Source organism: Chiloscyllium punctatum, chromosome 3, assembly GCF_047496795.1.
Source record: "Chiloscyllium punctatum isolate Juve2018m chromosome 3, sChiPun1.3, whole genome shotgun sequence".
Taxonomy (NCBI): Eukaryota; Metazoa; Chordata; class Chondrichthyes; order Orectolobiformes; family Hemiscylliidae; genus Chiloscyllium; species Chiloscyllium punctatum.
In genome coordinates this window covers 148,693,619-148,720,704 of record NC_092741.1, presented here as the reverse complement: position 1 = coordinate 148,720,704, position 27,086 = coordinate 148,693,619, and the positions used below count along the sequence as shown (strand labels likewise).

Genomic DNA, 27,086 nt, shown 5'->3' with positions numbered 1-27,086 from the left:
GACTTACTTTCCAAATCTTTATGTTTTGCATTTTCTGCTAAATTATTTTGTTTACACTTTGTTTCTCTCTTTGTAACTTGGTTTTAATTTTACGCAGCCCTACTGTTTGGTGAACTCATTAAAACAGATGCAGAAAAGTTGCTGGTGATCTTACTATGTCCGTGAACAATAGATTATATTAAAGCCAGTTTACTTTCACATGGTGATACAAACTTTTGACATAGTATATTGTGATTTTAAGCTTATGATCAGTTTTGAAGTTTGTCTGCAGAGGTAGCTAGAGGAGTTGATTAGTTGAAAGGTTGAGTGAGCGAGGTATCCTGAGTTGCTTTTTAAAACTGCTTGTGGGTCCTTAGCACAGTCTATTCTTTTCTTTCGACAATTAAACTGTGAAATCCTTGTGGATGAATCAGTGTTGCTTGAATCCCATGCTTCAACTAATGCAGGTTGCTAACTGTTACTGCAGAAAATTATTTGATCAACTTGATTAAGTTAATAATTTATGGTGACATTTTCAATACATGTATTCAATACAAATCAACTTTTAAAATTTTGTTACCTCATAATTGTTAAAACTCGAAAATTGTACAGCCTGTAATTGCAATGCAAACAACTCTGAAGTTCTCAATGGAAATATTCATATTACTGCAAAGGATTTCATTGTCAGAGAGAACATTATTAACATATCAAAAGAATGTTCTCTGTACTAAACCACAAACTATTGAATGTCAAATACCATTTCAAACAATTTGAGATTATCCTCCAAAATATCAACTCAAATTTTCTAGTCTGCAGATTCTTGGAGACTGGTTATGGGACCAGAGATACAAGTCAGTGCCCTCTGGAAGTACTGATGTGATGACCTATGTGCAAATTGCTCAGGAAGTTAGAACATGTTGGGAAAGTCCCTTGCACTCTCTGACCCTCCACAAAATTCTCTGAGCCCAAGTCAGGGATTTGGGACAGGCCTGTTGGACTTTTCTGGATAGTTACTCAGGAAATTCTATTTTTAAAAAACCAATAACTCCTGGTAACTCCAAAACTGGTAACCCTAAATTCACACTGATCTCCCACTTATCATTCTGATGTTCTGACTGCCATCAGGCTACAGGCTTCAACCACAAAACTGCTCCACTGAAAACACCAGTCACTTTTCAAACCAATTCCCTAACCAATACCACACGCCCCAACTATTCCCTACCACAACTGACTAACCCTGACTACCTGGAATAGCATCCTGGCCTGACTACCCCTGACCTCTGTTGCTCCATCCACCTGCCTGTGAACCCACCTATTATGTCACACTCTAGTTTACTTATTTATGATTAGAGCCATTAAATTTGTTGTGCCTGCTATGTAAAGGTATTAATTATAAACACTAACAGCCATTTCTAAACATAGTTGTAATTAAACTATGAGATTAGAAAGTATCTTTATTTATTTACTCTTACTTGATAGGTAGGTCATCTTGACTCTATATGGTAAACATTCTTCATTGATAGATACAGAGAAAGAACTCTCCTTTTTACAGTATCCGATCATAGTTGTCAGGCCATTCAAAAGCATTTCAACTTTTGAGTTGGTTTGCAGTCACTGTTTTTGGTGAATATACTACCAGTTTTGTCATGATTATTCTAAGCATGGTAAGGTGGTTTGATTTGCTGACAAAGTAGTTAACAAGAGCCAATAAACCATGAAATAACAAATCAGTTAATCTACATTTAGTGGTATGGGTTTGCATTTGCTTCCTACACATGCAGCCTGAAATGTAAATCTGTGGTGGTGAAAATAAATCAGTCTGTTCAGGTGTACCATCACTTGTTAGACAGCACACACATTTATTGCCCCAGTGTAAAGTTGAATCAATCAATCCAAGACTATCAGAGTTTCCTACTCTTATATCAGACCAACTATTTGTGCAATGTCAGAGTTTAAGGCACTATGTAATGAATACATCACTTGAGGCCAATCTTAAATTAGTCAAGATTGTTACAGATGTAATGATTTTGTAAATGTTTAACCTACACTTTAAATAAAAATCTAACTGGGATACTACGACCTCGGAGTAGAGTAGGTTATTCAGCCCATGGAGTTGGCTGCGCCATTTAAGAGGTCATGGCTGATCCATTCATTCTCAAGTCCACTTCCCTGCAATTCCCTAGAACTCTTGAATCGCTTACTGATTAAAAATCGCGCTCTCTGTCTTTAATGTACGAAATAACCCAGCCTTAACAGCTCTCTGCCACGAAGAATTGCACTAATTCACTACCTCTGAAAGAAAAGAAAATCCTCATTTCTGTTTTATTTATTCTGAGAATTAAGCTCTCTGCTCCTAGAATCCATGTCTAACCTGTCCCTTAACAAATCGGATGTTTCAATAAAGTTGCCTATCATTCTCAACCTCTCCTCGTAGGATAGTTCCTCTGTACCTGGTGTCTGCCAAGTGAATCCTGTTTGGAGTATCTTCAATGCCAGTATACCTTTCATATCGCTAAGGGCCCAAAACTGCTCACATCATCCCAGCTGTGGTCTGACTAGTGCTTTGCAAAGTTTTAGCAAAACCTCCCTGCTCTTATTACCCTTTGAAATAAAGGCCAGCATTCAATTTATCTTCCCTATTATCTGCTGAACTTGGATGATAGATTTTTGAGATTTGTGGATGAGGACTCCCAAATCTCTGTTCTGCAGCCTTTCTCCACTTGAATTATATTCAGCTCCTTTACTCTTGCTGAATTGCATAACACTCGTTCCCTTTTTGTCTTCACTGTTTTGTTATCTGCAAATCTAGAATAGCATTAGTTTCATATCCAGGCTATGCATATACATTTGAAATAGAATGGGCTCAAGCATTGGCCTTTTGGGACTTCACTCAATAGCTTCCCCAGTCACACCTGTTTTCCCTATTTTCCTATTTTCTTTCTTCCTCCAACCAGTTAGACCATGGCTGATTGTATACCCAGTGCCACTTTACCACATCGACTCCATTGAATCAGACAAAAGTTACAACACAGAAAGAAGCCATTCAGCTCTTCTGTTCTGCACCAATTGAACAAACTAGCTGCCCGTTCTAATCCCACTTGGTCTAAAATCTTTCAGCTTGTGGCACTTTAGATGCAGATCCAAGTTCCTTTCAAATGTGTTGACGGCTTCTATCTCAATTACAAGCTAAGCAGTAAATTTCAGACATGTTTGGTTTTTCTAGTGTCCACCCTAATCTATCTACCATTCATAAAACACCATCTATGGCTTAACTAATGTTTTATGTAGTTACATAATTATATCCCTATTATTGTATTCAATATCTTTCCCAATGAAGGAAAGCATCTATCTGCCTTCTTTCTGACATTATCTATCTGTCCTGTCACTTTCATCGACTGTGGACATGCACTCCAAGATTAAAACAAAACAAAAAACTGCAGAAACTGGAAATCAGAAATTACTGGAAGAACTCAGCAGCTCAGGCAGCATCTTTGCACCAAAAACAGCTGAAGAGTTGTTCTGAGCAGAACAGTTGCAAAGACGGGTCACCAGACCTGAAATGTTCACTCTGGTTTCTCTCCACAGATACTGTCTGACTGCTGAGTTTTTCCAGCAATTTCTTATTTTGTCTTATTTCCTTTTCTTGTTCTAATGCCACCCATGTTTATTGTGTATTCTTCTGCATTGTTTGTCCTCCCCAAATGCATAGCTTACTACTTCTCTGAAATGAATTTCCTTTAGTTTCCAACCAACCATTGATATCTCCTTATAGTCAACAACCATTTTTTTTCAACTATCCAGCCAATTTTTGTGTTTCTGCAGATTTCCCAATCATTTGAGTCTTTATCATTTATATATAAACAGCAAAGCTAAGTTAGACTGGAAACAATTTACCATTTGCAAGAAACATGCCCTTTGTTTCCTGTTACTGAGCCAATTTTTGATTCAATTTAGCTGTGAAAATGGCTCATTTGTCCAAAGGCAAATTCTTGTTCTCAGGTGCTGAGAAGCTGATTAGCATTTTTGTATCTCATTAATTACACAACTGACCCTATTAACTTCAGCTTCTTAATTCATTTTTCCCAGTTGATAAACTTGAGACTGCCGAAACTCAGCATGAGAACTAAACACTACATGTTGAATTCGATCCTCAGAGTCGAGTCCAGGCCACAGTCAGTCAGGGTGGATAGCATATAATCCAGGACTTTTCTGGGGTCAGCCCATGGGGTCATTGAGGCTGGAAGCAGCTCAAAATGACTTATCACAAAATGAGGCTGAGTTAAGGGTCAAATGTTTGGCATTGGAAACGGGGACAAGAGGAATAGGGGGATATTGTGGGTCACAAGCAAAGTGTGTAAGTCACACATGCAAGTGCAAATTTGGAACCTTACCACATTGATCTGAAACTGGAAGGAAATACTTGCAAAAAATGGGAGCTGTAAATACTGTTTCTTTTCAAAGGGGTTGGAATGTAGCACTGGAGTATGTAAGGGCCCACATAACTCATATTTTTGTTTAAATCAACCTGCTCAGAGATGTTAGAACACATTTCTGGAACAGATAGGATTTGAACACAGGTCTTTGGCCCAGAAATAGGGACACTATCATTGCACCTAAAGAACTGTTCACTTATCATTATTCAAGTGAATAAAACTGCTTGCGAAATGCCTTCAATTCACTGTTAATCTGTAAATCAATATTGTTCCACTAATCCAATTAAGACATGCATTTATAATGACTCATTAGGATTACATTGTCCCCAATGATTGCCACCTTGTGATCTGTTAATGATACTCAGAGCTCAAGACCCAAGTTACACAAACTAAGGATTTGTGTCTCGCATTATAACTGCCATATCCTGACAACCCACAGTAGCCAGTTATGATTCTATTGTTCAGCTGGAAAAGAGAGTGGAGAACTTGCAGGGTAAGGGACTCCTAAATGGGCCAGGCCTGCTGAGAGTCTCCTGTCTAGATGCATGTTCACCTCCCTCAACATGAACTAATGCATGAATTGTAATAAACAGGCAGGGAAGAGATGGAGGAACCACACACATTTGGACCATTCTGAGAAGATATTTTTGGGGTGTTTGTTAGCCTTTCCTCCACATTGTGGGTACCTCCTGGCACCATCCTGTCTACCTGAAAAAGGTGCAGTGAGGCTGAGATCCCCCACCTTGTCTGCATTTCATTTTGTCATTGATGCTGAACAAGTGCGCCTAGAGACCAAAAAAGAGAAAATGCTGGAAAATCTCAGCAAGTCTGGCAGCATCTGTAAGGAGAGAAAAGAGCTGACGTTTCGAGTCTAACTGACCCTTTGTCAAAGCTCCTGTGCCTAGAGAAATGGATTGGAGATCAGAGTGCATATCCAACAGCCATTGAGCATTCTGTTGGATCTAGGTCTCTGAACCAGCTGCCACCCTTTTCTTGTAGGCAACCAAGTATTTCACATAACGTTGTGAGATTGTGGAGAGGCCCCTCAATCTTTCATTCCATAATACTGAAGGTGTCAATTTAATCTGCCTGATGTTCTCCTGTAGGTTGACCATATCACATGGCTAGGTGCAGCAGCAAGACTTATACCTGAGGCTGAGTTGGTGCCTGGTCTCTAAGAGTCCTCTGAGGGGCTTCTGATGATGAGGGGTTCTACCTGAGATCTTCTGTGTGCTGCTCATGCCTATGTTTGTGAAGGTGAAGAAAGGCTATTAAGTGGTAGTGCTCATTTAAGAAGAACAGAGTACTACATAGCTCATTGGGTCAGTGGCCTATAGCTGTTTCATCAGCATCACAAAACCAGCTACGGTCTTTCGTGGACAGCTTGACCATTTATTCCTGATGTCCACTGCATCTTCCCACTGGTCTTGGCCTTCTTGGCCCAATTGTGGGCCAGTGTTTCCAGAAATGAGTTAAAGAGATGGCTTGCATATAATAGAAATGGATGCAGGAACATTTTTTTGAGAATGCATGAGCAGGCGATGTCGTGGGCATCCCTAATGAGTGAAAAGGAAGTGCAAGTTTATTATCTTGAAAGGATCACATGGTACTCAGCCCATGAGCATACTTTATGTATATAATGTTGAGGCTTGTAGTCCACTTCCCTTGGTGAAATACATTTGCAGTGATCAAATTAGAGGGAGTTGTACACCTATGAGTGAGAGGTAACAAAGAACTAAATGAAAGAAAATGATACTATTTATTGTTATGAAGATGTGTGTGTACTGTACCTTTAATACAGTTAAAAGCTAGCAGTCACAGCACCAAGTGTTCTCAATAAGATACAATGTAACATGTGCTCCAGTTACTGGGGTAGCTGGTTGCCTGGAAAAAAAAGCAAATTCGAATTTGGCCAATCAGTTTAAATTATACCTCAAAAATACCAAATTCCAAACAAGTTTAAATTGAGTATATTGACAATCTTAAAAGCCAACGACACAATCTGATGCTTTGGGGGTATAAGACTGGGGAAAATTGAACAGTTGGGAGGAGAACTGCCAAGCCAACAACATCTGCACACTGCCCAGAAAAATAGCTCTCTTAAAGGTACCTGTATCGATCAGTGACCTGTGAAGCAGAATTCCCAAGAAGAAGAGAAGACAGGAATACAGAGAAAATTGAAAGTTTTGTGATAAGAAGTTTTGTTTTGTAAATCTTAATCGGGGGTTTTATTGGGCTAATATTGTAGAAGGGGAAGTGAAAGATAGATTAAATGAAGGAGTTGTAAATAGTTGTTAGTTAATTATTCACTGTTATACTTTAAGAAATAAAGTTGTTAATTTTTACTTTAAATAGTTTTTGGCCTCTCGAATTTTCACAAATTACTGCATGGGATAAATCTTTTCTGTGTTGCTGGTTTAAATTAAGCAGGAGAGTTTACCCTGTGTTGTAACATTATTCTTGTGAAGTGTAAAAGATCACTTATAGGACAACCAACAGAGCACAGTTTTATAGAGGTCAGAGTAGTGAAGCATGATACAATCTCTGTACAGGCAGAATTGGTATGGTATGCTGGCCTCCTTACGCATTTCACCACAAAGTGGACTGAACGTTTGTTAACTCTATCCACCAGGACACCCAGGACAGTATTCAAATATCTTTGGACCAGTTTGGCCTTTTTTGGAGCCATCGCACCACAGTCTGAGGGGTCAGCCTAAAATTGCAAGGCCACCATCTTCTGGCCAAAAGGCAAGAATGGTGCCAAACAAACAAAAAACCTTCCAATGTTACCTTCTCTGAATTACTTCCTGGATAATTGTCAAAACAAACATCTGCACTCTTGTTGAAGAAAGAGGAAAAGTTGTTGTAAGGATTTCTCACTTTTTCAGGTAACTTATTCATTAGCCATTTGTATTATTTTCATAATCTACAAAAAAAAGTTATGTAACCTATAGACTATGATCTTTTGAAAGAACAGAGTTAAACTCCGAATGACTATGGCTCTATGCAGATTTACATCACGAGAAATTTCGTTGCATGGTACAAGAATGCTGTAAAGATAAATTTGCTGTTCAAAGTCCAGGAAATTGAGAAACTGAATTTAGTGCGCCTGTACAACACGGCACTGTTAAGATATTTGGATATACTACTTCAATCATGAACTTCTCTGGACTGTTTTCCCTTTGCTTAGCATTATTGATCACCCATTGTAGTACTTTAGCGGTAAGATACAGTTCTTGTAGGTTAAAAAGTTATTTGTTGTTGTTTCAATATTTCAACAAATATCAATCTTCTTTTTCCAGATCAGAGATACTCCTTTTGAGAATGGTATATATTGAGATATTTTGCCTTTTATTTTCCTGCTCAATATTTTAAGAATTTTCACTACTTCTTAGATTGCAAAAGTCAACTTGTTAAAATCTTGTCTTTCCTTCATCAGTTTATGATGTAGATCCTGGGGATTTTCGAGATGACATTCCAAAAATAAATTTAGGTAGGTGTAACATTTAAACAGAAAGCTTGTTCTTTATCACCTTTTAGGTAATATTCTTTCAAATCTAGTAAGAATATAACCTAAAATTCTTCATCTTAATTCAACTTTTATGTTTTTATTTGTGTGATGTTTTTGATCAGCGGGCAGAGCATTTGGTATACTTTTCTAATTACTTTGTTCTTAGAATCCCCAAGGTTTCTGTTTCAAGGCGACATTGTACAGAGTGTAAGTGTGAGACACATTACATTGATTTCTAAGATATCAATTTATAACAGTATACTTCCAATTATGAATATGTTATTGATTTACTCACTCTGTTACAGCTGGAACGGAATGCTCTTAAAGATCCAACATCGAGATGGAAATTCCCTATTCCGTACATTCTGGCTGACAACCTTGGTAACTTTTTCTATGTAAACTTGTCGATAATCAGAAGGCATTAAAGGCATATTACATCACAGTCTGAATATCTATTGTAAGAAGAGTAACATTGCTACCTTAATATTATTTTACTTGAGATTTAATACTTGCAAGTATCCAATTATTCTTACCGACACGTCAACTTAGAACATAGAACATAGAACATAGAACAGTACAGCACAGAACAGGCCCTTCAGCCCACGATGTTGTGCCGACCACTGATCCTCATGTATGCACCCTCACATTTCTGTGACCATATGCATGTCCAGTAGTCTCTTAAATGTCCCCAATGACCTTGCTTCCACAACTGCTGCTGGTAACACATTCCATGCTCTCACAACTCTCTGTGTAAAGAACCCACCTCTGACATCCCCTCTATACCAGCTTAAAACTATAACCCCTCGTGTTAGTCATTTCTGCCCTGGGAAATAGTCTCTGACTATCGACTCTATCTATGCCTCTCATTATCTTGTATACCTCAATTAGGTCCCCTCTCCTCCTCCTTTTCTCCAATGAAAAAAGTCTGAGCTCAGTCAACCTCTCTTCATAAGATAAGCCCTCCAGTCCAGGCAGCATCCTGGTAAACCTCCTCTGAAACCTCTCCAAAGCATCCACATCTTTCCTATAATAGGGCAACCAGAACTGGACGCAGTATTCCAAGTGCGGTCTAACCAAAGTTTTATAGAGCTGCAACAAGATCTCACGACTCTTAAACACAATCCCCCTGTTAATGAAAGCCAAAACACCATATGCTTTCTTAACAACCCTGTCCACTTGGGTGGCCATTTTAAGGGATCTATGTACCTGCACACTAAGATCCCTCTGTTCCTCCACACTGCCAAGAATCCTATCCTTAATCCTGTACTCCGCTTTCAAATTCGACCTTCCAAAATGCATCACCTCGCATTTATCCTGGTTGAACTCCACCTGCCACCTCTCAGCCCATCTCTGCATCCTGTCAATGTCCTGCTGCAGCCTACAACAGCCCTCTATACTGTCAATGACACCACCAACCTTTGTGTCGTCTGCAAACTTGCTGACCCATTCTTCAATCCCCTCATCCAAGTCATTAATAAAAATTACAAACAGTAGAGGCCCAAGGACAGATCCCTGTGGAACACCACTCACCACAGACTTCCAGGCAGAATATTTTCCTTCTACTACCACTCTCTGTCTTCTGTTGGCCAGCCAATTCTGTATCCAGAGAGCTAAGTTCCCTTGTATCCCATTCCTCCTGACCTTCTGAATTAGCCTACCATGGGGAACCTTATCAAATGCCTTGCTGAAATCCATATACACCACATCCACAGCTCGACCCTCATCAACTTTTCTAGTCACATCTTCAAAGAACTCGATAAGGTTTGTGAGGCATGACCTGCCCCTCACAAAGCCGTGTTGACTGCATTTAATCAAGCCATGCTCTTCCAGATGGTCATAAATCCTATCCCTCAGAATCCTTTCTAACACCTTGCAGACAACAGACATGAGACTGACTGGTCTGTAATTGCCAGGGATTTCCCTATTTCCTTTCTTGAAGAGAGGAATTACATTTGCCTCTTTCCAGTCCTCAGGTACAACTCCAGTGGAGAGCGAGGATGCAAAAATCTTCGCAAGTGGGCGAAGCAATTACATTTCTTGTTTCCCAAAGCAGCCGAGGACAAATCTGGTCAGGGCCTGGCAACTTGTCAATCTTAATGTTTGACAAAATTTTCAGCACATCAGCTTCCTCTATCTCTATCCATTCCAGCACGCACACCTGCTCTTCAAAGGTTTCATTCACTACAAAGTTTGTTTCTTTCGTAAAGGCAGAAGCAAAAAACTCATTTAGGGCTTCCCCTACCTCCTCAGATTCCACACACAAATTCCCTATGCTATCCCTGATCGGCCCTACTCTTTCTTTGACCATGCTCTTAATCCTCACATAAGTGTAAAATGCCTTTGTGTTCTCCCTAATCCGGTCTGCCAAGCCTTTCTCGTGCCCTCTCCTGGCTCTCCTCAGACCATTTTTGAGCTCCTTCCTCACCTGCCTGTAATCCTCTAGAGCTGAGCTGGATCCTAGCTTCCTCCACCTTATGTAAGCTACCTTCTTCCTTTTGACGAGAAGCTCTATTGCTCTCGTCATCTAAGGTTCCTTTATCTTACTACTACTTGCCTGTCTCAGAGGTACATATTTATTCATCACTTGCAACAACTGTTCCTTAAACAGTCTCCACATGTCTATACTGCCTTTACCATGGAACAATTGCTCCCAATCCATGCTTCCTAACTCATGTCTAATCGCATCATAGTTTCCTCTTCCCCAATTAAATATCCTCCCATTTTGCCTAATTCTTTCCTTCTCCATAGCTATGTAGAATGTGAGGCAGTTGTGGTCACTATCACCAAAATGCTCTCCCACCACAAGATCTGATACCTGCCCCGGCTAGTTTCCGAGCACCAAGTCTAGAATGGCCTCTCCCCTCGTCGACCTTAATTTGTTTATCTCAAGCTATTGCAGTCCAAAGGGAAAGTTATTTCAAATTTAATAAAGAAAAAAATTAAAATCCATTAACAAAATTATTTACACATTTTTAAGTACAGTAATTATTTGCACAGTGGTGGAAAGTTGTTTGATGCATCAGAGCACAGATCTGAGTTGAATGGGCGATTACTTAGGACTGTCCTATTATCTAATCCCGGGCAACGGACTGAGTACTTGGCCCTCTGTTGTTTTGTATACAGTAGCTTGGATCTGAATAATTTAAAAATAAACTGCCCGTCACATCATGTCTGCTTGTAACACAAAATTTCACATGTATACTCTAAAAAATATCAGGAGTAACTTTTGATCAGGGTATGGTTTTCTGTGTATTTTTAGCAAGGTTTTTACCTCTTTGAAATGACTATTTTATAATTAATGTCTGTTAGTTGGAAAATGAAGATCAAGATAGTTTATGATTTATTTAAACAAGTTGTTCATTTTTTTAGTATTTTGATTTACAGATCTAAATGCAAAGGGTGAAATCTTAAACTCATTTGAGCAGTATCGCTTGAAATCCTGTGTTGATTTCAAACCCTATGATGGCGAGGAAACATACATAATTTTTCAAAAATTAGATGGGTATGTATGTAATCACACAGTTGTATTAATAAATCAAAGCAGGAATCGTGTTATTGTACAACATTTGATATTCTGGAACCAAATTGCTCTGTGTGCTAGTTTGTTGCAAATAGGAATTCTGTATGAGCATGTTCAGCGTTTGTTCAAGAGTACAACATTATTTCTCCCCATAGTAACTATGCAAAGGTCTAAATAATGTGGTATACCAAAGCTATCATATTTTGTACTCGTAAAACATCAAGGCAAGGACCTCCATCACTCCCAATACTATAGCATGCAGCTTTTAAATTCCACAACCTTAGTCACAAGTATACTTCAGTCTACATCTGCAAAGTCCTCTAACTCCATTTCTCATTTTGAACCTTTAACTTTTACTGAGTCAAGATTATGGAGTGTTCAATTATCTCTTGATGCAGGGCTTTTCAACTAACAGCCTAACACTTTGGAATAATTTCTTCACCCTCCTGCCTTGCTACATGGCATCCAACTTCTAAAATCTTCCTCAAAATCTGCATATTTATGTTTACCATTCAGTGACCTTCTCCAACTCTTCCCAAAATTCTTAGTTGTGTGCCCATCCCTGTTTATTTTTAAAGTGTTTTGCTATGTTAAAATGGTCTAAGGAAGATTCAGCTTTGTTTCAAATGTTTGACTTGCTTCAAACTGATACGTTTTCAAACCTGTGTGAAAGAGTTTCCTCTTGTTGCATTTAGTGTAAAGAATCATCTTGGTGGAATAGGTACAGGAAAATTCATTACATGTAGGATTACACATTGACGTTTGAGTCCACTTAATTTTAAATCCTTAATTTTAAAGTTAAAAATCACACAACACCAGGTTATAGTCTAACAGGTTTATTTGGAAGCACTAGCTTTCAGAGAGCTGCTCCTTTATCAGGTGGTTGTGGAGTATAAGATTGTAAGACATAGAATTTATAGCAAAAGTTTACAGTGTGATGCAACTGAAATTATATATTGAAAAAGACCTGGATTGTTTGTTAAGTCTCTCATCTTTTAGAATGATCATGTTGGCTTCAGTTCTTTCATATATAAATCCCAGAACGTTACTCCTGGTGCTACGAGCTGGTGAGGGCAGGAGTAGGAGAATAGAGCAGATAAATGCATGTTTATGGATTAGTGGTGCTGGAAGAGCACAGCAGTTCAGGCAGCATCCAAGTAGCTTCGAAATCGACGTTTCGGGCAAAAGCCCTTCATCAGGAATAAAGGCAGTGAGCCTGAAGCGTGGAGAGATAAGCTAGAGGAGGGTGGGGGTGGGGAGAAAGTAGCATAGAGTACAATGGGTGAGTGGGGGAGGGGATGAAGGTGATAGGTCAAGGAGGAGAGGGTGGAGTGGATAGGTGGAAAAGAAGATAGGCAGGTAGGACAAGTCCGGACAAGTCAAGGGGACAGTTACTGAGCTGGAAGTTTAGAACTAGGGTGAGGTGGGGGACATGGCTTTGTACGTGGGAACATGGCTCTGTGGTTGGGAAATCATGTCTCACAACTTGATTGAGTTTTTGAAGAAGTAACAAAGAAGATTGATGAGGGCAGAGCAGTAGATATGATCTATATGGACTTCAGTAAGGCGTTCGACAAGATTCCCCATGGGAGACTGATTAGCAAGATTAGATCTCATGGAATACAGGGAGAACTGGCCATTTGGATACAGAACTGGCTCAAAGGTAGAAGACAGAGGGTGGTGGTGGAGGGTTGTTTTTCAGATTGGAGGCCCGTGACCAGTGGAGTGCCACAAGGATCGGTGCTGGGTCCTCTCCTTTTTCTCATTTACATAAATGATTTGGATGTGAGCATAAGAGGTACAGTTAGTAAGTTTGCAGTTGACACCAAAATTGGAGGTGTAGTGGACAGCCAAGAAGATTACAACAGGATCTTGATCGGATGGGCAGATGGAGGTGCTGCATTTTAGGAAAGCAAATCTCAGCAGGTTTTATACATTTAATGGTAAGGTCTTAGGGAGTGTTGCTGATCAAAGAAACCTTGGAGTGCAGGTTCATAGCTCCTTGAAAGTGGAGTGGCAGGTAGATAGGATAGTGAAGGAGGTGTTTGGTATGCATTCCTTTAATGGTCAGAGTATTGAGTACAGGAGTTGGGAGGTCATTTTGCAGCTGTACAGGACATTGGTTAGGCCACTGTTGGAATATTGCATGCAGTTCTGGTCTCCTTCCTATCGGAAAGATGTTGTGAAACTTGAAAGGGTTCAGAAAAGATTTACAAGGATGTTGCCAGAGTTGGAGGATTTGAGATAAAGGGAGAGACTGAACAGGCTGGGTCTGTTTTCCCTGGAGTGTCAGTGGCTGAGGGGTGACCTTATAGAGATTTACAAAATTATGAGGGGCATAGATAGGATAAATAGACAAAATCTTTTCCCTGGGGCTGTGGTTTCCAGAACTAGAGGTCATAGGCTTCGGGTGAGAAGGGAAAGATATAAAAGAGACCGAAGGGGCAACGTTTTCACACAGAGTGTGGTATGTGTATGGAATGAGCTGCCAGAGGAGGTGGTGGAGGCTGAAACAATTGCAACATTTAAAAGGGATTTGGATGGGGATATGAATAGGAAGGGTTTGGAGGGATATGGGCCGGGTGCTGGCAGGTGGGACTAGATAGGGTTGGGATATCTGGTTGACATGGACGGGTTGGACCAAAGGGTCTGTTTCCATGCTGTACATCTCTATGACTCTATGACTCTAAATGTTGCTGAATATTGTGCCATCACCAACAAACACACTACTTCTGATATTATGTTGGAGGGAAAGTCATTGATGAAACTAAAAAAAGATTGTTGGGTCTAAGATCCCACCCTAAGAAACTCCTGTAGTGATGTACTGGGTCTATGATCATTGATCTGCAACCACGACAACTATCTTTCTTTGAGCCAAGTAGGGTTCCAATCAGAGTGGAGTTTTCCCCTGATATCTATTGTCTCAAATTTTGTGAAAACCATTGATCAAGTGCCTGCATTGATGTCAGGAACAATCACTCTTACTTCACCTCTGGAGTTCAACTCTTGTCCATGCTTGGGCCAAGGCTGTAATGAGATCAAGAACTTTGTGGTCCCGGCACAGCTGAGGTTAAAGGTGTCATATAAATCTCAGCCCTTCTTGATTTATTTATGTGTGAACTATTAAAAACATCTTTATTGAACAGGTGCTGGTCTTCTGTTGGTGACTTGCACAGTGGCCAAACTGTATCCATTGGTGAACGCTGTGACTATAAAGCTATTGTTGAGCATGAACTCCTACATGCATTAGGATTCTACCATGAACAATCAAGGACAGACCGGGATGACTATGTTAACATTTGGTGGGATGAAATTATTCCAGGTCGGATTTCAAATTTTCATTCTTTTCAATTATAGGGACATCAGCATCATCTGAAAGTAAAGACCTTAGCTATGGAGCCACTCATTTTAAAAAATACAATATGCTAAAAATTTCTCACCTTTGAGAATAAAGCAAATGGTAGTTTGGAACCTCTGCACTGAATTTGCTGTAAAGGAGATTCAAGCAAACAGACCAAAGTGGCTATTGGCAGTAACCAGTTGCCAGACTAAGTACAAATCTTCTCTTTGGTGGGCTGAAATGAAATGGAACTACTTACTACAGTCACAATGCAAAACACATGTCACTGCAAACATATTAGCCTAGATTTTATCATAGTAATGATGTTAAAATTGTCAGTGACATCATTATGCCTTTGAAGCTTCCAGCAACTTCTGGAGTCCATACAATTAAACAGAGAATGTCAGAAGTTGTTTTAGGGATTTTTTTTGTTCTCCCGTCAGTAGAGTATTGATTTACTCCTATGTTACATTCATCTAGACTCACTGATCTGATGAGAATACATCTTTTATGTTAATAACCTTAGTGTGAAATCCCTTGAAAAATGTATATCCTATTTAATGAAGTATAATTTAATTAATTATTGCTGAAAAATAATATTTTGTTGTATGATAAATATCTGCATTGCTGTAAAAGTTTTGTGGGTATAAAAAATGAGGCATTACACTTCATAGATTCACAAAGAACATGCAACTTAATTTTACTGTCTTAAACATTTTTCCATCTCATCTTTTGAAAGAGTTCAAAGTAGACTGTTTAACACATGGATTACATTCAATTCTGGTCTCCCTGCTAGAGGAAAGGTATGATGAAATTTGAAGGGATTCAGAAAAGATTTACAAGGATGTTGCCAGGGTTGGAGGGTTTGAGCAAAGGGGATGCTGAGTAACCTGGGGGTTTTTCCTGGAGCGTTGGAGACTGAGCTTATAGAAGTTGATACAATCATAAGGGACATGGATCAGGTGAAAGCCAGTGCCTTTTCCCTGGGGTGGGGGAGTCCAGAGCTCGAGGGCATAGGTTTAAGGTGAGAGGAGAAAGATTTAAAAGAGATCTAGAGGGCAAATTTTTCAGGCGGTGGGTAGTGCGTCTGGAATGAGCTATCAGAGGAGGTGGTGGAGGCTGGTCCAATTACAATATTTAAAAGGCATCTGGATGGATATATGTATAGGAAGGGTTTAGAGAGATATGGGCCAAATGCTGGTAAATGGGACTAGATTAATTTGGGATATCTGGTCGGCATGGACGAGTTAGACTGAAGGGTCTGTTTCCATGCTGTACATGTCTATGACTTTATGACTCTATGACAAGCAGAATTTAATTTTGAACAGGCGTCTGGGAGATTTATGAATACCTGGCATTGTTGATTTAATTAGCGAATTTGCACTGATTAAAGTCATAGGATTCTTTTGAACTCAGTTGAACTCTTCCCAACTTTGTTGGACTTGAAATGGACACAAGTTGTGAAAGAAGATGGGAATCCAGAATTATTGATGTAATAACTCAATATTTGATACAGTGTGTCTAAAAGTTAATAAAGAAATTTTCATTTCTATGCAGGTATGGAGCATAACTTTGTGGTATATGACGATAATTATATTACGGACCTGAATACTCCATATGATTATGAATCTTTGATGCATTATGCACCATTCTCTTTCAACATAAACGATAGTTTTCCTACTATCACAGCAAAAATACCAGCATTTGATGAAATAATTGGACAGCGATTGGACTTCAGTGCCATTGATTTGCTAAGGCTCAATCGCATGTATAACTGCAGTAAGTTCAATTTTCAGTGTTTACTTAGAATAGAAATAGGACTCTACAGAGAGTTCAACACTTAAAGAATAGTTCATTAAATCTATTTTCTCATGTATCTTTTTCTCAGGTTCCACTCTCACATTGTTGGACCAATGTTCCTTTGAGTTCATTAATATCTGTGGCATGATTCAGGGTGAAAATGAAGATGTTGACTGGGTTCATATGAAGAGCAATCCTGGGAATGAGGATCATACTGTAAATGGCAAATGCAGAGGTGGGTGTACACTTGGCTACCTTTTTTATACTTATTAGTACTGCTTATCAATAGACTATTAATATCAACAGCTGCAGCTTGTATCTATTCATTATTTTAAAGTATTCCATGGATTTTTACAGAAACATTATCAAACAAAAATTGACAATAAACTAAATAAAAAAGAAATTCGGACAGCAAAGAGTTATTTCAATGGCTGTTTTAAAGAATGAAAGAGCGATGGATGGGCAGAGAGGTTTAGGGAGTAATTAGTAAACACGAGTCTTTGCAGTTGAAGGTATACCCAGTTAAGGTGATCTGCTTAAAATTAGGGAAGAGATCGGATTAGAAAAATGTCGGCATCTTGAAGAATTGTGTTATCTTTTCTAGGTCTAGAGATAGGGCAGAGTGAGGAGGACATGGAGGAAGTCAAAAACAAGAATGAGAATTTTAAAATGATGCCATTGTTTAATCAGGTGCCTAGGTCAACTAATAACCAGAGATGAAATAAATGAACCAGATTGATGCAAGTTAGGTCATGAGCAGCAAAGCTTAGGATGGTCTCAAATTTGCAGATAGTGGAAAATGGGATGTCAGTCAGGAGTGCATTAGAATAGTCAAGCTTAGAGGTAACAAAGCCAGAAGTTTCAACAGCAGATGAGCCTGTGTTGGGTAATGACATGGAAATGATATTAAATAATAATCTTGGAGCATTGTGGTACCTGTATGACTTTTAGAAAGACAGGAAGATAAAAAGGCCATTCGATCTACATTCAACATTCTTTAACTCAATTGGATCATGACTGACTCCAATTTTCTACTAACTACCTACCTTTGTCCCATAATCCTCAGTAATTTAGCCTAACAAAGTCTATCAATCTCAGTTTGATATTTTAATTTGAATTGACCTTGGCAGCATTTGAGGTAGAGAGTTATTAATATCCTTTTTTCGCTGTGTAAAGATGTACTTTCAAGCATCACCTATGAATGGCCTAGCTCTAATTGTAATGTAAAACTCCCATGTTCTGGTTCCTCAATATTCAATATAACATGCATTATAAATAATATGTATCAAATATAAGTCTGCCTTGCATGGAGTGCCATGTGACATGGAAGCCTAAGTCGTTTAGATTGCATGGTTGCAAGAGCTTCCTGGTCAGTGATACCCATCCTAAGAGAAATAACTAGGAGGAAGATCATGTCAATATATTGGCCAGTGTTGGTGATAAGTCTGAATAGTTGCATTTGTTGGACATTGATGGTTTGGGGGCAGCAAATTATTCTATCCATTTTCTGTTTTCCATTTTGTGAATATAATTCAAAATGGCAACTCCAAGGGCAGAACTTTTCTCTTCCTGGTGTGGTGTGTGAAAGTTGGGGGTGGTAACATAAAATGAGAATGAAAAACTGGAAATTTCGACATTAAGCAATCATTTCCCAACTTTCCCCTTCAGTTTTATGGGTGACTTTGGAATCCTACTATTAAATGGTGGCAGGAGCTATGATGGGGTTTACATCAGGGCACACTAACTGAGACCTAGGTCTCTAGCGAACCTGTTGTTCTCTGGTTGGGGTTGGAGCCACTCTGATCAGGCTTTGGATAGAACCTCTGTTCTTGGTTTGGGGTAGACGAGGACCTGGGCTCTGGGCAAGTAGAAACACTGGGGCCCATGATTTCTGTTCCTATCCTTGGTGGCAATTATGTATTTCCATATATTTGCATCTTGTTATTAACCCAACTCACCTCACTTCAAATTCTCCTCTATTGAAACAAGACAGTGCAAATTCCTGACATGAAGGTCTGCCCAGTAGCTGTAGCTCACTGGTGGCTTATGATCACATGGATCGTAATCATTGGCTGACTCCTCCATCCTTTGATCCAGCCGCCTTACACACCTGTCTGCTGCTCCTGTCCAAATATATGGATTTTCACAAAGTTAATAATATCTGAGGCAATGAGATCATCTTGTGCCTGGACTTGAGCAAGTATCTGGCATCCATCTGTCCTCAGAATGTCAGAGAGCTGAGGTGATTGTTCTTTGGCCAGCTACAGAAATGTACCTGTGATGTGCTCACCAGACTGAGGCCCTGAGTCTCAACTAGATTAGGAAGGCACCGAGGTGAAAGTCTCTAAATGGTAGAGGAGTGCAAGTGAAATCCTTGACAGTGCATCCTCTGAGGATTGAGTGGCTTCCTCCTCAGAGGTGGAGCAGGATCTGAAGGTCTCCAGTGCTGGCATCTTTGGAGCAGTGGTTTACTGCATGTTGCTAATGCCTGCATAGGAGAAGACAAATTACTTATGAAACAAAGTCAAAGCTTGTTCAGGATAAGAACATGTTAACGCATTTTCTAAAAGTGTCAAACCATTTTCTAAAAGTGTCAAAATGCAGAAAAGCACTGGTTAACACCCAAGCTAATAGGAAGCCTAGAACTATGAGACAGGCATGTCAAGGGTGCACCTAACATGTCAAATAAGGTGTTACTGTGGAAACTGATTATCATCCTGTGTTTGGGTGCTGTTCCACTTTCTGCTTTTGGTTTAGGATGCTGTGTTTGTGCTGGGTGACTGACTGCCTGAGAAGGATCCCCTGCATTAGTCAAAAACACCTGAACAGGTCCTCTCCTAACAGGTCCTCACACACCCAAACAGACCATTCAAACAAATTTGTACATCACTCACCAGAAACCATGTAATCACTTACAAGAGTGGCTGAGTATTATTAAAAGAGCTGGATACCCAACTACTGTTGCTGGAAAAGCGATTTTGAATAACTACTGCAATTGCAAAATACTTGAAAGTACTCTGGAGTGCTTTGGAGTTAATTTTTGAGAGCTGGTACTTACAGTCAATGTGTTAGCAAAGTAGGTAACCCAGGTGTGGGAACTGTATCCCTTGATCTGCAATATCATCATGAGTCACTATGGAGGTGGTGATGTAGTGCCAAGGTCATTCATGTAGTAGTCCAGAGATTAATGGCAATACTCTGGTGATAGGATATCAAATCCCACCATGGTAGTTGGTGAAATTTGAAATTATTAAAATTCATTGAAAGTGAATAATGCCCAGAAAATTGTAGTTGATTCTTGTAAAGATCCATCTGTCTATCTAATGTCCTATAAGAGGAAATCAGCCATCTTTACCTGGTCTGGCCTACCTATAACTCCAGATCCACAGCAATGTGGTTGAATGTGAGCCATCACTGACATGGACTAGTAAATTGCTCAGTTCAGGGAAGTGTGGGTAGGCAGACAATGCTGGGTCTTGCCTGCCATGCCCAAGCCCTCTGAAAGCATATAGAAATAGGACAGATGAAGCAATGGAGAGAAGCTCTGTGAAAGAGGAGGAGAAGCAGCAGCAGCATGGAGCTCTGGTAAGTAGACAGGCTATTGTAGGGCAGGTTATCAGGCTGTTTCCTGTCATACAACTTAGGTTGCAGCTGTACAGGACAACAGTTAGGCAGATGTTGGAATATTGCATACAATTCGGAAAGATGTTGTGAAACTTAAAAGAGTTCAGAAAAGATTTACAAGGATGTTGCCTGGGTTGGAGAATTTGAGCTATAGGGAGAGGTTGAATAGGCTAGGGCTGTTTCCCTGGAGTGTCGGAGGCTGAGGGGTGACCTTATAGAGGTTTACAAAATCATGAGGGACATGGATAGGATAAATAGACAAAGTCTTTTCCCTGGGGTGGGGGAGTCCAGAACTAGAGGGAATAGGTTTAGGGTGAGAGGGGCAACCTTTTGACACAGTGGTTGGTACATGTATGCAATGAGCTGCCAGGGGAAGTGGTGGAGGCTAGTACAATTGCAACATTTAAAAAGTATCTGAATGGGTATATGCATAGGAAGGGTTTGGAGGGATATGGGCCAGATGTGGCAGGTGAGACTAGATTGGTTGGGATATCTGGTCGGTTTGGACGGGTTAGACCGAAGGGTCTGTTTCTGTGCTGTACATCTCTATGACTCTGGTCAACATGGACTCACCTAGCCTTACATCCATCGGGGCTGCTCCATTACAGCCTGAGGTGGTTTTCCTCTTTCTCCTGTAAATGTGGCAAAAGGCTTGAAGGAATCTGAAAATACAAAACCTTAACAGAAGAGTTGAGGAGTAATAGCTTGAAGAAGCATAATAGCCTGAGGTCCACATTGCAGTTTTCAATTAGTACCCCATCTCAAGATGAAGGGGAGAAAGGCAGTGTTGTATGGTTATCATTGATGACCTCAGTATTACTCAATGCAACAAGCCCACCCCCACTCCTTCCCCCTTCACCTTGCCACTCACGTTCAGTCCTCTAGGTCTCCCTCCTGACAGTTGCAGCCTTCACCTGCAAGGGAGAGTTCAGAATGAAAATATCTATGTGGCACTGTATTCTGTGGTGTTCCTGCCTATAATGCTGCAGAGCAGGAGGTACGTGGAGACAGCAGGAGGTGGGCACGAGGTGGGCATCATCGGAAGGTGCGTGGGTGTGGATGAGAAGGAGCCTGTGAATGGTAGGCGTGAGTCCTGAATCCTAGTGAGTGCTTTTAGGTTGCCCCTCTCACCCTAAACCTATTCCCTCTAGTTCTGGACTCCCCTACCCCAGGAAAAAGACTTTGTCTATTTATCCTATCCATGTCCCTCATGATTTTATAAACCTCTATAAGGTCACCCCTCAGCCTCCGGCGCTCCAGGGAAAACAGCCCTAGCCTATTCAACCTCTCCCTATAGCTCAAATCCTCCAACCCAGGCAACATCCTTGTAAATCTTTTCTGAACCCTTTTAAGTTTCACAACATCTTTCCGATAGGAAGGAGACCAGAATTGTATGCAATATTCCAACATCGGCCTAACTGTTGTCCTGTACAGCTGCAACATAAGTTGTATGACAGGAAACAGCCTGATAACCTGTCCTCAATAGCCTGTGCTTTTAGGTGCTTTATTTTGGTGTGGTGTCCAAGCACTATGAAGAGGTGGTGGCCTGTTGAATCTGAACTGTGATGTGAAGATCCATTCACTGTGCTTTGCCATGTATGTGAGATCATTACACTTCTCGAGTTATTGTGGCCACCTTCTCATGGTTCATCTCCGAGTGTTGACCAGCATTCCATCCTTCAGCACTAGTTCCCACGTCCTTGAGACTTGCTTGTGCCCTGGGCTCTGTTATCACAATGATGTGTCCTGGAAGAGGTTGGGTCCTGAGCAAGATTTAGAGAAACTGTTGTCAAGATAACCTCAGTCTTTAATATTCTGCTAACTATTTACACTATTGGAGCCTGCACACAGGATCATGTCTCTCCAAATTCTACTGTCAAGTGATCTCTTATAGCACTACTGATACAGGCTGGCGAGTTACAGATTTGAGCATTAGCCCTTTACCCTAGTGAAAAAAAAAGTAGGGGTAATCTCCTGCAGTCCAGATTAGAGTGGTGCTGGAAAAGCACAGCAGGTCAGGCAGCATCGGAGGAGTAGGAAAATCGATGTTTTGGGCAAAGTCACTTCATCAGGAATGAAGGGCTTTTGCCCAAAACAATGATTTTCCTGGTCCTCGGATGCTGCCTGACCTGCTGTGCTTTTCCAGCACCACTCTAATCTGGACTCTGATCTCCAGCATCTGCAGGCCTCACTTTTACCTATAATCTCCTGCAGTCCATATCTTGACTAATGCTTCCAGTGTAGTCTCATTGATTCTTGCAGGCCTTTCCCGTTCCTGGTGCTCCATTCCTCTTTGTCTTCAGTTTCCCAACATAATTTTATGGAACCCATCCCTCCTGCAGGGCAGCTTTTTTTAAAGAGGCACAATGTACCTTTAAAGAGCTGGAGACAAGGTAGAACATTTGTCAGTGTTACACATGCATGCACCTAAATTGTAGAACAAAGAATGAATTGACCAAGTTCAGGTTACTGTGCAGTTCATATGTCAGAAATGATTTTCCCACAAATAGACATTTGTGACTGAAAAGTATGAAGAACTAACTTTCATGAAAACTTATGTAATCAAGGAAAGGTCAAGGGTGATAGAGAGAGTGTCAAGGATGATGAGGGAAGGGCAAAGGTAATTGAGGGAGGGTGGAGGATGATGGCTTTCTCCTCAAGAAAGCCAAATATAGAAGTGAGGGAAACAGTTTGGGTTCTAAATCCTTCCCCGACAGGCAGAATAATGTTACTGGCTTGCAGGGAGTGGAGGACTTATGGTTAAGATTTATTGCAGAGCCCAGAATGTTGGCCACTATTAGGTAAATGTGAGGTCAGCAATTTCCTGCTACTTCCTGCAATTGACCTGATTCCTCAATTGTACATTGCTAATTTTCTGGCACCTTAATGATTGTGTGTGGCCAGACATCCTGTTTCTGAGTTGACGCCCTGATCATTTCTGGTCTTGCACTGGAATAGTCACCACTGCAATAACATTCCAATCAATTACAGCAATCTTCAAAGAGCTTCTGCTTTACTGGGAATCTATTTTCCAGTTATCATTAGGATCTACAGTCAACCATCGTGAAGTCATAATAAATGTGCAAAATAATTGTTTTAATTTCACGATATGTAATGGACAGTTGGAAATCTTTCCACTTACTCAGATAATACACTCAATTTTAGTTAGATGTGAATTCTGGCACTCAGGCCTAGCCAGGGCAGGAAACACCTTGATTTTATGGAGTACCTTATGCATTCTCAGCACATTCTGATGTGCTTTACAGTCAATTACACTTGAACAGTGGTTGCCGTTGGTTTGCTCACAATTTCAGCAATCAATGCGTGCAAAACAATGTGATAAATGATCTGATTATCTGGATTGGCCCTTGTTATCTGAGGGCTAACTATTGGTCACAACACTCAGAGAACTCTTGTTAGTTTTTTGAACAGTGCCAAGAGATATTGTATGTCAATCAAAGAGCTCATAGGGTATCCAGTGCTTCACCTGAAAGACAAAACCATTGGAAATAAAAATTTGTTCTGTATTAAAACTGAAACATGACACTAGATTTTATGCTCAAGCCCTGAAGCGGAGTTGAACTCAAGACCTTTGGATTTAAAGATAAACATGTTGACAATCATAGTGTTTTATTTCAAGAGCTGATATAAGAACTGGATTTAGATTACAGTTATTGTTTTACAAGATATCCTTATCAGCTATCACAAAAGTCAGATTTGACTGTTGCTAAATCTTATGATGATCCAAAGTAGAAAAGAAGCCTCAGTCATGGAGCCTCAAGCTGATAAAACAAACAAATACTTCATCCTTGGATGATATCTGATATCTTGGTTGCTAGATAAAGATTGAAGTAAATATTGTTGACTTAGCTTGTTGTCAAAGTACACATGACAAGGCACTAGTATCAAGCTTTGACAATTTTCTTTAGTAATGGTGTCGATTAAAATGCTGCCACATTCTTAAGGACTATTATCGGAGTGCAATGAGCAGAGGAATTACTTCGTTTAATGATTAAGAAAGCTTTGCTCGGTAATGAAAATCAAAAGCATGTCAAGAAACTTGCGCATTGTGTTAACATATCAGCATTTTATCTGGTCATGTATCTTATGCATTAGGATGCCTGAGCTGTCAGGGTCGCCACTTGTTTCTTTAAGAAACTTTGTAAAGTGCCTTGTTAAAACTCACTGGGGTAACTTGCTGGAAATCAAGCCCCACCATTCCTGAAGTCATCTCCAAAGTTAAAGGTTTGGTACAGTGCGCAAAATTCCCAGATTTATCTGACTTTCAGACACAGATTGCTAGAAAGCATGGATCAGGTTTCCATATTGAATAAGAATCACAAATTATTACAAGTAATTAGACTCTGGCTACAAGTAAACAACTATAAAGTGTCAGCATATAATGCTACTAGTTAAACTCTAATCCCCTTAAAAACTCCCTCTTACATAGAGACAGACAAAGGGAAAATAGGTTATGGGCGGAAGAAAAAAATAGTTCAGTATTTTTTGTTCCCAGGATCTGTTATTGAGATTATCCCTATGGCTTTAGACCTGCCAAGGATGTTCCATTGATTGTCTTTCTCTGTTCCTTCTACTCATTGGTAAGTGACACAAGGTAACAGGTTCCCTTATAAAAAGTCTCAGACATATTATTTAAAAGTCACAACCTACAACATCTGTTGCAGGAAAGACAACCTGGTTTACTTTGTGTTTACATTGAGTTTTTTTTTGTAGAGAATAAGGAGATTGCTCCCAGAAGAACTGAATACTTCTTTCTCTCTCTAACTAGCTTCCAGTTCAAACAACCTGAGAAGCAATCACGCAGTTGTTGGCAGGTGATAAAAGATTTGCCATTGATTGCTGGTCACTAGTCCATAATTCAATCAAATTCTTGTGGCCAAAATAAAAGCTACAACTGAACACCCCATCAACTTCAAAATTGTCTGCAACTCTATTCCAATTCCAGAGGTAAAAACAATGACTGCAGATGCTGGAAACCAGATTCTGGATTAGTGGTGCTGGAAGAGCACAGCAGTTCAGGCAGCATCCAAGTAGCTTCGAAATCGACGTTTCGGGCAAAAGCCCTTCATCAGGAATAAAGGCAGTGAGCCTGAAGCGTGGAGAGATAAGCTAGAGGAGGGTGGGGGTGGAGAGAGAGTAGCATAGAGTACAATGGGTGAGTGGGGGAGGGGATGAAGGTGATAGGTCAGGGAGGAGAGGGTGGAGTGGATAGGTGGAAAAGAAGATAGGCAGGTAGGACAAGTCCGGACAAGTCATGGGGACAGTTACTGAGCTGGAAGTTTAGAACTAGGGTGAGGTGGGGGAAGGGGAAATGAGAAACCTGTTGAAGTCTACATTGATGCCTTGGGGTTGAAGTGTTCCGAGGCGGAAGATGAGGCGTTCTTCCTCCAGGCGTCTGGTGGTGAGGGAGTGGCGGTGAAGGAGGCCCAGGACCTCCATGTCCTCGGTGGAGTGGGAGGGGGAGTTGAAATGTTGGGCCATGGGGCGGTGTGGTTGATTGGTGCGGGTGTCTCGGAGATGTTCCCTAAAGCGCTCTGCTAGGGGGCGCCCAATTACAGCCTATTCAGTTGTTTATGATGCCTGCCATATGTGTCAAGTTGCTTGCTTTGCAAAACTGCAACTACCCTCTCCAACACTGGTTCTATCTGAAGCAGCTCTTTCTCATTTCAGTCTACAGATTTTTTAAAACACAAATTAAAAAGACACAATCCTTACAGCATGAGGATTTCATGCACTCAAAGTCATTTGTTTGTGTTCATTTTTGTTTGGAGTTGGGCAGGTGCTTTGACCTAACTTCTTTCTCTCATTGTTGTCCATCCTCCGTTTGTCCTTTCCCTTCTGATATTTGTCACTTAACTTGAGTGAACATATTCCCCCAGCTTTATCCTTAAAGAGTAAGCATCTGCAACTGCTTCCCTAACTTTCTTTAACTGCTTATTATTACAGAATAATATATCCTGATCTCGCTATTGTGTCTGTTTAGTATAGTCAGTTTGCAAATGTTTTCTCCCTCTATTTATGACCTATTTATTGAAACATGAAAACTCATAATAATACTTCATTCCTTTTGACTGAAATGGGTTTTGACTCTGTCTTTCCTGAATATGCTCAAATCAGGATTCCGTCTCTGCCATAGTATATAGCACACACCTTCTCAAAGTAACAAAGCTACATTTTCTTTTCTCATTCTCGACTAAGTTGCAACCTTTGATAGGTTTGACCATGCATCCTCCTCCAACTATGTTGTTGAGCAGGGTGGGACTGGTCTCACCTGGTTCCATTCATATCCATCTCACTCCTATCAGAATATCATTTGTAAAGTATCCTCTGTCTTCTCCTCCTGCTCTTACATCGTAAGCTCTGGTGTACCCCAAGGACCAATTGTTGCCTCTCTCCACCACTCCCACTATTTCTCTTCTGCCTGCTGCCCCTCAGCAATTATCACCAAAGTCAAGATTAGAGTGGTTCTGAAAAAGCACAGCAGATCAGGCAGCATCTGAGGCGCAGGAAAATCAACATTTCGGGCAAAAGCCCTTCATCAGGAATGGAGGCAGGGAGCCTCCGGGTGGAGAGATAAATGGGAGGCTCTCTTATTTATCTCTCCACCACGAAGGCTCCCTGCCTCTTTCTTGATGAAAGGCTTTGCCCAAAACATTGATTTTCCTACTTCTCAGATGCTGCCTGATCTGCTGTGCTCTTCCAGCACCATTCTAATCTTGACTCTGATCTCCAGCATCTGCAGTCCTCACTTTTGCCTAATTATCACCAAATGCACAGTCTCTGTTTCACCTATACACCAATGATACACCAGTGACTCAACCTCAACATCATCTTTCTCAATTACTCTGTAATTGCCAA

General features: G+C 40.4%; 1 protein-coding gene across 2 annotated transcripts in view; it reads left to right on the top strand.

The window, feature by feature from the left end:
- The first annotated feature begins 7,560 nt into the window (after window positions 1-7,560).
- Window positions 7,561-27,086, top strand: part of LOC140466537 (meprin A subunit alpha-like) — a 42,321-nt gene continuing 22,795 nt past the window's right edge. For both annotated transcript variants that reach the window (XM_072562016.1, XM_072562011.1), the window contains exons 1-9: window positions 7,561-7,634; window positions 7,715-7,739; window positions 7,852-7,905; window positions 8,090-8,130; window positions 8,229-8,304; window positions 11,308-11,425; window positions 14,590-14,765; window positions 16,341-16,562; window positions 16,672-16,818. In XM_072562016.1, coding sequence (XP_072418117.1) covers window positions 7,569-7,634; window positions 7,715-7,739; window positions 7,852-7,905; window positions 8,090-8,130; window positions 8,229-8,304; window positions 11,308-11,425; window positions 14,590-14,765; window positions 16,341-16,562; window positions 16,672-16,818 — 925 coding nt within the window. In that variant the 5' untranslated portion in view covers window positions 7,561-7,568. The remainder of the gene's footprint in view (window positions 7,635-7,714; window positions 7,740-7,851; window positions 7,906-8,089; window positions 8,131-8,228; window positions 8,305-11,307; window positions 11,426-14,589; window positions 14,766-16,340; window positions 16,563-16,671; window positions 16,819-27,086) is intronic.